Source organism: Vigna umbellata, chromosome 3 (assembly GCF_029865625.1).
Source record: "Vigna umbellata cultivar VRB3 chromosome 3, Vumbellata_1.0, whole genome shotgun sequence".
In the NCBI taxonomy this organism is placed as follows: Eukaryota; Viridiplantae; Streptophyta; class Magnoliopsida; order Fabales; family Fabaceae; genus Vigna; species Vigna umbellata.
The window spans coordinates 36823362-36833851 of record NC_142167.1 but is presented as its reverse complement, the minus strand read 5'-3'; the positions used below and the strand labels follow the sequence as shown (position 1 = coordinate 36833851).

General features: G+C 36.7%; 1 protein-coding gene across 1 annotated transcript; it reads left to right on the top strand.

Moving 5' to 3' along the window:
* The first annotated feature begins 9013 nt into the window (after positions 1 to 9013).
* LOC148202459 (uncharacterized) lies at positions 9014 to 10192 on the top strand. Its single transcript, XM_088109287.1, has one exon. It carries the CDS (start codon positions 9014 to 9016, stop codon positions 10190 to 10192), a length of 1179 nt encoding a protein of 392 aa, XP_087965413.1.
* Positions 10193 to 10490: the final 298 nt, after the last annotated feature.

Here is a 10490-nt window from a genome sequence, read left to right as displayed (position 1 = left end):
TTCGAATTCTCTGACCCAGTCAGCACCTGCAATAAATTGGCAGGGTATATGCCGCGGTTGTGCAGAGAACCGCAGCATATACTCTGTTATTTAATTTTTTATTCATACGTGGCGTCAAAGGCAATGGTTGACTGGGGTATATGCCGCGGTTCCCAGTAGAACCGCGACATATAGGTTCGTTTTATTTACAAAACTGCCACCGCGCACCATTATGCTGCGGTTTTCGTTGAACCGTGGCATAATGTGCGCTGTAAAAACCCGATTTTTTACTAGTGAAGAGTGTCACATCATAAAATATTTCCAACTGTTGACAAATTTCATGTGCCATTTGTCAATCATATGTGCTGATAAGTGTGAAAAAAGAGTTGTTTTTACACTTATAAATGATCTCAATCTTCTAATTATTCATGTTATTACTCAGTGAAATGTTGTAATAGGTAGTAGAATGTTTTTATAAATTATTGTACAGGAAAGGATGTATAGTTGGGAGTCTGTCAGCCAATTTTCGCATAGCGCAAGCCAAAACTCGCACTGCCAGGAAACATAAATTCGCATAGCGCATCATTACTTGTGCGCTGTGCGAATAACATCAGTTGAGAGGCAGCAGTTACATGAAATTCGCATAGCGCACACACACCTGTGCGCTGTGCGAATTACGGAAGTTATTGGTTTTAAAAGACGTGACAGAAAGGCAAAAACCATCTTCTGACACACGAACATAGCCAGAAAAATACTGGAGAATACAGGACGATCAGGAGACCTGTCAAGACATCAAGACTTCACTTTCTGCAAGGAATTGCTGTAAAGAGTACGTTTGAGATGTCTAGGATAGGCTAAATTTTCTGTTCATTGGAATTGGTTGTATGACGAATTATTAATGTAAATTTCCTGTGCAATATATGTTTCTGTTCTTGTTCTTTTCTTGACTTACTCTTGATTATACGGAAGTATTAATCTTCTTAAAGGTTCTTTTGTACTGGGAAGTATTTTTAGAACCAGAAATGTAAGAAAAGAAACTAAAAGTAACTACGCTAGGAATGGCTTCTGTGCTTTTGGTCATTCTCAACATCTGATGTTAATGCAAAGTTATTTGATGAATTAATTAAGGAATTAATAATTCAACAGATAATTTTAGAACTTGTTTTAAGGAATTAAACCAAGATACTTTAATGTGAATGCTTGAACAGAGAATATATGTTGTCCAGGATTTTACTCTAATATTAGTCAAAGACCAATTCCAGTGATCGTTTGTCGCATTGTTCAATCTTAATTTTCGTCTACTTGATTAATTTCATGTTTAAGTCCAAAATCATAAATATTTTCATCAGTAATTGACCTTGATAAACAATTATAATTGATTAACGTAACTCAAATTCCCTTGGGAGAACGATACTCTTTAACTTATTCACTGTATTACTTGGAACGATTTGGTATACTTGCCAAAAAGATATCATGTGCTAGGCAAAACTTTATATTGACTCTCTCGTTGTGATAAACGATCAAATACATCTTTGTATTGTATGGCTACTTGAAGCATTAAAAATGTAGAATTCCACCTAGTTCTACAATCAACAACCAATTTTCTTCTGAATGAAATATTCAATTGAGCACATGTCTCTATAAATTTCTCTTCTAGTAGCTATCCAAAAATTAACACTTTCTCTGACCTTTTCAATGACATTAGCAATTATGGACAAACCATCCTTCACAATCAAATTCAGTATATGTGCACAACATCGTATGTGAAACAATTGGCCACCCAAAATAAGAGACCTAGGTGAAATCTTGTCTAAAATGCGATCAATCATAACATCATTTGTAGTGCAATTATCAACTTTTCTATCTAGATTCCAATTAATTAAACATTCAACCAACAATTCAGCAAGACTTGACTAGTATGAGGAGCAGGCACATTCGTAAACCTAAAATTGAAATTCATGTTTTATTAATTTAGTGAAGAACAATGTTAATATAAAAATTACACTTAAAATAGAGTATAGTGTTATTACATCACAAGTCGACTTTATAGCCTCCATAAATCATCGATAAAGTGTGTTGTTATAGTCATGTAGCCTCTATTTTTATTACCAGCAGTCCATATATAAGTTGTAATTGCAACTCGACTGTGAATCTTTGACAACAATAATCTTAGTTTCTCTTTTTCAGCATTGTAATCCTGCATAATATCCTTTTTTAAGGTGTTTCGAGAACCACTTTAAATAGAGGTTGTACAACAGCACAAAATTCTTTAAAGCCTATGTGATCAACCATTGACATTGGATACTCATATAGAATTATCATCTTACGAAGTGCATCTTTAGCTATTTGTTGATTAAACACATAATTTCCAACAACTACGGTTTCACCCCCTTCTTTATGAGTTTTTAAAAATGATTGCCTGATGTCCCGAGATGTTCGAAACTTGCAACTCTTGAAATGGTTTCTCAAATATGATGTACCTTGCTTTGTATCACCTACAAGACTTTTGGAACAATAATTGCACATCACTTTCCATTTTCCATCTACCTTTTGTCTCTTAAAGTGATTCCAAACTTCTGACAATAATCTTCTGACAATAAGCATAATTTCATAAATAATTGGATAAATAAAAAATTATGCTATTTATATAATTAATCAAAAAAGATCTTGCATAGTTATCTGATCCACCAGTTATGTAAAAAAAACTAAAGATTCATCACAAACAATTCAGAATAATATATGCCTTTATTCATAATAACCATTCAATAATAAAAGTTATTAAACTACTAACGTTTTCCTGTTCAAGGAATCAAAAATTAGTCTAAATTTATGTAGAATCAAAAATCACAGTAGGAAACAATGTTAGACAGATTGGCAACACCTGATCTGAAACAGGATTTTAAAAGCTGATGTTGTCTGCTATATTAGTGCACTTCTGCGACGCAAATGTAAAACTAATCTAAATGGAGATGCAATGATTCAAACCTACAATATTAAGATAATACTGCAGATGTATGAATGCAGATGCAGCTTTTATTTATGCAGTAAGATGACTTACCAATTCAATGCAGCGTGAATTCATCCTAAAAAACAAATAATTAAACTAAAAGATTAGTGAAACGAAAAATCCCCTATTGGGTAAAATTCTAAAACAGAACCAATGAACTGGATTGCTAAATTATATTATGCAGAAACTAGAATTTCCAATGAATGCTCAAATGTCAAATGTAAAGATTTAACAACTGGGCAATGTAAACAATTGGTAGTGAGAAACAGGAAGGAAGTTAGAGAATGGAAGAAACTGAAAATTGTAGTTGTCAGGCAAGATAGGATGGAACCAAACATAAATATAAGGCCAACAGTTAGATGAATTTAAAAGATATATCAGGATCAATCAGTTTCCATCCCATATACCGAAAACCCTATCATACCCAAAACTCCAAAACCCTATTTCGGTTCTAAGGTGACTTTCGATTCTGCTTCTGCCCTGCATTTAGGTACTAGAAACGGAGGAGGGAGGTATATGCATGTAGATTTTCTAAAACCAATAACAGAACTCACAGGCAAAAAGAAATTAAAGAAAACAAAAGACAATTGTTGTTGGTCGACAAAAAGAAATTAGAGAAAACGAAAAGAGGTAGATAGAAGAAATATTGTTATTGGTCGACAAAGTGCGACTCTGATATTGAACGATGGTACAATATGAAAATATGGTAGTTGGCAGAACTCTGATGGTGGCACAAATGTTAGCACAGGTAGAAAGGGAGCTTGTTTGTTGCACAGATGAAAGAGGAAAGGGGTAGATAAAAACCTAGCTTAAACATAACATAAGGATAAAAATGTATTTTCAACTTTTTTAGCGGGTAATAGGTATCCGCGGGTCGGATAGTGTAGTACCCGAACCCGACCCGATTATAAGCGGGTATTAAAATATCCGCTACCCGCGGGTTGCGGGTAATAAATATCCGCGGGTACCAACTATCCATTGCAAATTTTATCCACGGGCGCAGATTTTTTTGCCATCCCTAGTTTTGAGTGAGCTAGGCTTCTTAGTACTAGCCAGTTTGGACAACACGTCGGCCTTGTCGTTTTCTTCTCTTAGCACATGATTGATCTCAAACTTGTCAAAACATTCTGGTGTCCTATTACAAGCTGGGAATCGCTTTAGGAACATAACTTTTGAATTCTAAGCTCACGGGATAGTTATAACCCGATGATCAAGACCTCATACTTTGTTTGTTTAACGCACTAAAGTTAAACCAAATGGCTTGATCTATAATGAGATCGTCAAGTCCTTCTAGAATAATGCCAACGTCACTGCCTTTCTTATTGGAAGACCCATCAACACTTAAAGACCACCATGTGAATTGTTCTCCTTTGGTTTAGAGCTTGATGAGGAAATCTGCTAGGAATTGCAACTCCATTGGTTCTCTATTTTAATATATGAGCTCAAACTCATAGAGTTCCACCGTCTAGGTGATAATGAATGAAAATACCGTTATCTGTGATGTAATTTTAATACTAAATGCACCCTTTTCTGCTTTGAAACTTGCTTGGAATCATATTTTTCTGTTAAGTTGTGTGAATAAGAGAGTTGAGGTTGAATTTGATGATTTTATGACTAATTCCATTTGTTTTGATAGAAAATGAGTAAATATGGAAAGCAGGGATGAAATCCTATGGAGATAGAGCCGAGAAAGGTCTAGAAAAAGCACCAGAAGGAAAGAAGCTCGAGGCTTGGGTACCCTTTTTGGAGGCTTAAGCGCAGGAAGTGTCGCTCACCGCCCGGGCGCCCCTTTTTGGGGCGCTTAAGCGCCGGATGTAGAAGGCTTGAGCGTCCTCTGGAAGGCTTAAGCGCAGGAAGTGTTACTCACCGCTCGGGCGCCACTTTTGGGGGCGCTTGAGCGCCGGATGTTGAAGGCTTGGGCGACCTCTGGGAGGCATGAGCGTGGAAGACTATCGCTCGCCGCTCGGGCGCCCTAAGTGGTGCACTTGAGCGCCGGCGACTCAGGCTTGTGCTTTGTTTTTGTTATGCTTCTGTTCTATTTAAAGGACCCAGGCGTCCTAGGTTTTGTATCTCTGGCTGGAGCAACACAACAGCATACTCTTCTACTCTCTGAAGGCAGATCTGGAGGCGGGAGCATCCATCCTCTACTTTTAGGGTTTACTATCTCATGCTTTTCCATTATTAATCTAGTTCCTCCATGTCTATGGGGAACTAAACTCTACTTGTTGGGGTATGATGTAACCTTGTGAACTCTCATGTATTTGAATTGATTCTTAATCATATATGCTTTTTCATTAATTGTTAGAGTAATTCATTTGTGCTTATTACATGCTTTGTTTAACTCATTCATCACATGATCTATGAATTTCATGAGTGTCGGGAGGCTCCTTACAATTCAGGTTCTTGTTGAATTCTCCCAAGAGTAATATTTCTCAGGGATGAGGGTATGAGTCTTGGTCATCTTAAGCTCTTGATCTTAAAATTTAATTACTAGGGATGCTAGGAATTGTATGAACTTGTGATTAAGGACAGACTTATTCGCCGAGAAATCGGTTTAGGTAATTTAGTGAGTGACGTTAACATTAATGCATAAAGAAGAATTCTTACATACATGAGAGGGAACTTAGTGAAATATAACCCCAACAACATACTCATCTCATTATAAACAACATTCGTTCATCTTTGTATTACTCTAGTATTGATCAAACTGAATTCATATTTAATTTTTTGTCTTTGCATCTCAAACCAATGATCTCATTTTATTTAAGTCTTAATTAATCGAGTCATCACACAATTGTTTAGTGCTGAGAGTCTTTTGGGATACGATACTTGGTCTTACCATTTTATATTACTTATGCAATTTGGTACACTTGCCAATCCATCAACACTAGGCCATCATGAGTCCTGCAATTTTTAGCTTTTGTAAGATCTACTTGATAGGATAATCTATGTGGACACTTATATTGAAACTACGAAAGAAGTGTCTCAACCATCGAGCTAAGAAAACACTACCAAAACTCTATGCTTTGGTACCATCCTTGGATGGGCTAGAGAGTCCAGCATGTGAAGTACACCAGGTACTACTTCTTGTCTTCCTTCATTATAAGGATCGAGTTGATTGTTAAGTGTGACATGTCTATGTATATTTCCAAAGGTTGGTTTTGTTGAGGATTTCTAAGAAAGAGGAAGGTAGTGACTTTCCTAATTTGTTGGAACATAGTATTACATTCTTTAGTCCAAACATAGGTATGAACTACCTTTAGCATCTTAAAGAGGGACCTTACCTTTTGTGCTGAACGTGGTAGAAAGAAGTGAAAAGTAGGAAAAAGTTGGAATCAGAAAAGGAAGTGAAAAATGCACAAAAAGAGAAGACACAAGTACCGCTCAGCAGAAATTACCATTGAGCGGTGTTCTTGAGGTCCCGTAGTCACCGCTGAGGGGCAAAACTACAGTTGAGCGTCAATTTGAAGTACCGCACTTACCACTGAGAGCCATTTTTATGGGCCTTGAGCCACTTTTCTGTAATTTTTAGAATAATATATAAGGTTTTAGTCCACCTAGGTCAGTCATCTTTGGTTGGAACGAACCGGAATATACTTTCTTCACCCCTTGGAGGAGGATTTTGGATGCTCAGGCTCCACTCTTCAAATTCTAGGGTTCTATCTTTCATTCTTTCATTGTTTTTCATCTAGTTTAAACATGTCCATGGTGAACTAAACCTTCATTGTTGTTGGGGAACCATTGTAATCTTTTGAAACTCTCATGTATTGAATTGGTTATTTAATTCATGTGCTTTCTTTCATTAACTGTTAGGATTTTTCTTCTATACTCTATACATGCTTTGTTTTACTCATTCAATTGCATGATCATTGATATTATTTGTATGGACACATATAAGTAAATCTAGACATGAAGAAATTCTCCCAATAGTAGTATTGCCTAGACATAGGGATATGATGGTTGGTTGCCTTTAAGTTTTTGTGCAAATGTAATGCATGAATAATTGCTAGGGAGACAAGACATTGTAAACTAGTGATTAGGAGTAGGCTTTCTTCACCAAGACATTGGCTTTAAGGTAATTTAGAAAGTGGCATTAACATTAATGAAGAAAGATGAATTCTTGAATACATGAGACTGGATAGGATGAATTGGTAAACCCTAACAACATAATCATCATATATTTCAATCACGTTTTGCATTGTTCTAGTCCATTGATCAAAACCTTGCATTCATGTTTATTTTTGCATAATTCAACAACAATATTTTCGGTTACAAGTCTAAGATAATCAACAAATCATATAATTGTTTAGGCCGTGAGTCCTTTGGGAAACGATACTTGGTCTTACCATTTTTTATTACTTGATACGATTCGGTTACACTTGTCGAGGGTTAACAAGTTTTTGGCGCCGTTGCAGGGGACTCGTGGTTTAACTATTCTATTTGTGTGATTATTGATTACCTTTGACTTGATTTTTTTAATTTTTTATCTTACTATCTTTTTGTATTTATCTTTATCTTTTTATCTTTTTAGTTTATCTTTTAATTTTTTAATTTTTTATTTTTATCCTTTTGTCTTTTGTTCTTAATTTTTATATTTCTATCTTTTTAATCTATCTTTTCTATCTTTTTGTGCTGACAATTGTTTCTAGGAACTTGTTTTCTTGTGTATGCAGGATACAGTTCGAACTAGGAGCAAAATCACTTCAGAACCTCTTCTTGAAGGCTTGGACGAAAGTAGAAGGAGGAGGAGAGTTCGAACTTCAAGAGAATTATTCCCTCCTCCAGAGATACTTTTACAACCTTCACCACAAAGGTCAAATCAAAGCATTGAAGATATGGCCGAGGAGAATAATGGTAGACGCATTCTTTGGATTACACTATTGTGGTTGGCCCTCAACATTTTAACAATATAGCAGACCGAGGGTCAATGCCGCAAACATGGAGGTGAAGCCGACGTTGATACAATTGGTGAAGAGCAACCAATTTAATGGGCTATCACATGAAAGTTCATATGAACATCTCACCACATTCAATGAGATTTGCAACACTGTGAAGATTAATGGGGTGCTGGATGAAGCAATAAAGCTTAGTTTGTTTCCTTTCTCATTGGGAGGCAATGCTAAGTTATGGTTGAACTCTTTTCCAGAGGGTAGCTTTATTGAGTGGGAAGTTGTGGTTGCAAAGTTTTTAAACAAGTACTTCCCACAATCTAAAGTCAACAGAGGGAAGCAAGAGATATCTTCTTTCAGACAAGGCATGGAGGAGACATTAGGTCAAGCATGGGACTAGTATAAAATTTTGTTGAGAAAGACTCCCACGCATGGCTTTGATGAAGCAGTAGTAGTCCTTCTTTTCCTTGGAGGTCTTGGTTCACAAACCAAGTTGATGTTAGATGCCTCAGCTGGAGGTAATATCAAATGGAAGACTCCAGAGGAAGCAACTGAGTTGATAGAGAATATGGCTACTAATGATAACGAGTTGCACAGTGAAAGAGGAACTCCAATTCAACCGAAAGGGGTTCTACAATTGCAATCAAATGATGCCTTGCTTGCTCAGAATAAGATCATAACTCAATAGTTGGAGAATTTAACAAAGACACTTGCTCAATTGCCAAAGGAGCTAAAGGGAGTTGCACAGGTTCAACAACAACAGATGTGTGAACTATGTGGTAATGACCATATCAATGGTCAATGTGCTTTTCCAGTGGAGGCCTTAGAAGATGTAAATTTCATGGCCAATCAATTTCCATACCTCTAAGGTAATTATAACCAAGGGTGGAAACCTCACCCAAGCATGGGTCAAGGTCAAGGACAAGCTGGACAAGCGGGGCAATCAGGACAATTCAACAGGCCACAACAGCAACCATCATTATGGCAACAAGTGTCTGCACTCAATGAAAGATCAACAAAGTTGGAAGAGACTCTTCAACAATTTATGCAGGTGACTATTTCCAACCACAAGAGCACTAAAGCGGCCATTAGAAACTTAGTGATGCAAGTTGGCCAAATAGCTAAGAAGTTGAAAGATATGCCTGATAAGAGTTTTTGGGCTAATACTGAAGTTAACCCTAAGGAAGAGTGTAAAGTTTTAGTGAGTGTGAATGTTGAAAGAGTTGAGTTAGAGAGAAAAGAAGAAAAAGAAGAGAGAGTAGAGAGAAAAGAAGAGAGAAAAGGAGAGGATGAGAGAAAAGAAAAAGAGGAAATGAGAGGAGAGAAAAATTTTGAAAAATTTGAAAAAATTCTTCCTTATCCAAAAGGTTGTGAGAGAATAGAGAAAGAGAGACAATATGGGCGTTTTAAAGATATCTTCAAGCAATTGGATCTACCTTTGAATGAAGCATTGCAACAAATTCCAGCTTATGCGAAGCATATGAAGCAAGTCTCGACAAAGAAAAGATATATAGATGAAGAGATTAATGAGTACAAAGTTGTTAAGAAGAAGCCACTTCCTTCAAAAGTGGAAGATCCAGGAAGTTTTACCATTCCTTACGTCATAGGGAAGGAGAAGATAAGGAAAGCCCTACTTGATTTAGGGTCAAGTGTTAATTTGATGCATTTATCTCTACTTGAGCGAATTGGTGATCTTGAAGTCAAGCCAACAAAGATGACTTTGCTAATAGCGGATGGATCTTCAAAGAAGCCTTATGGTGTAGTGGAATATGTTATGGTTTGTGTAGGCGAACTAGAATTCTTGGTGGACTTTGTCGTGATGGAGATGGAGGAGAATGTAACTCCAATTATTCTTGGAAGACCGTTTATGAAAACGGCCAAGGTCATCATCAATGTAGATGAAGGGATGATAGTGCTTCAAGACCAAGAAGAAAGGGTGGTCTTTAATGTCGTCAAAGAGGAGCAGCAGATGCAAAAGGAAGAGGCTAGTCATAAAGCTACATGTCAAGATGTACCCATGACTAGCTTTAAAGATGAAAATCTGGGCTTCAAAGGTAAAAATTATTTCTTGTCACAAGTTAGGGAAGAAGAAAAAGATGGAAAAGGAAGGACGGTTCATGATGACTTGATGGAGGCACAATTCAAACTTGGTACACCTGTAAGATTCAAGAACAAGTTATGGGTTGTGAAAGACTATAAAGAGAATGGAGTGATAGAGATTGAATCTCCATATTCAAGGAGAGTCAAGAAGGTGGACCAGAAGCAGCTGATGAGTTGGTGTGATGACAATAAGATGAACACCAACATTGAAGATTGAACTTGAGCTTTACTGGATCAAGCTAGTGACGTTAAAAGAGCGCTTACCGGAGGCATCCTAGTGATTTGAGAACATTAATTTCTTTAATTTTTATTTTTGGGTGATGTAATTGTATAAACTTTGGACATTTTTTTTATGTTGAGACTTTTGGGTATAGCATCTACTGATAGATGCTAGGTGGTTAAGTATCTACTGAAGGATACAAGGTTTGCTACACCTATTGATGGGTGTTGGTAAGAAAGAATTGCACCTATTGATGGGTGTTAGTGGATTTTGGGTCAGGCTCGTGATGTTAAAC

Bases quoted from the DNA above. Each gene is read 5' to 3' on its own strand.
- LOC148202459 (XM_088109287.1), top strand. From the start codon at position 9,014: ATGCCTGATAAGAGTTTTTGGGCTAATACTGAAGTTAACCCTAAGGAA.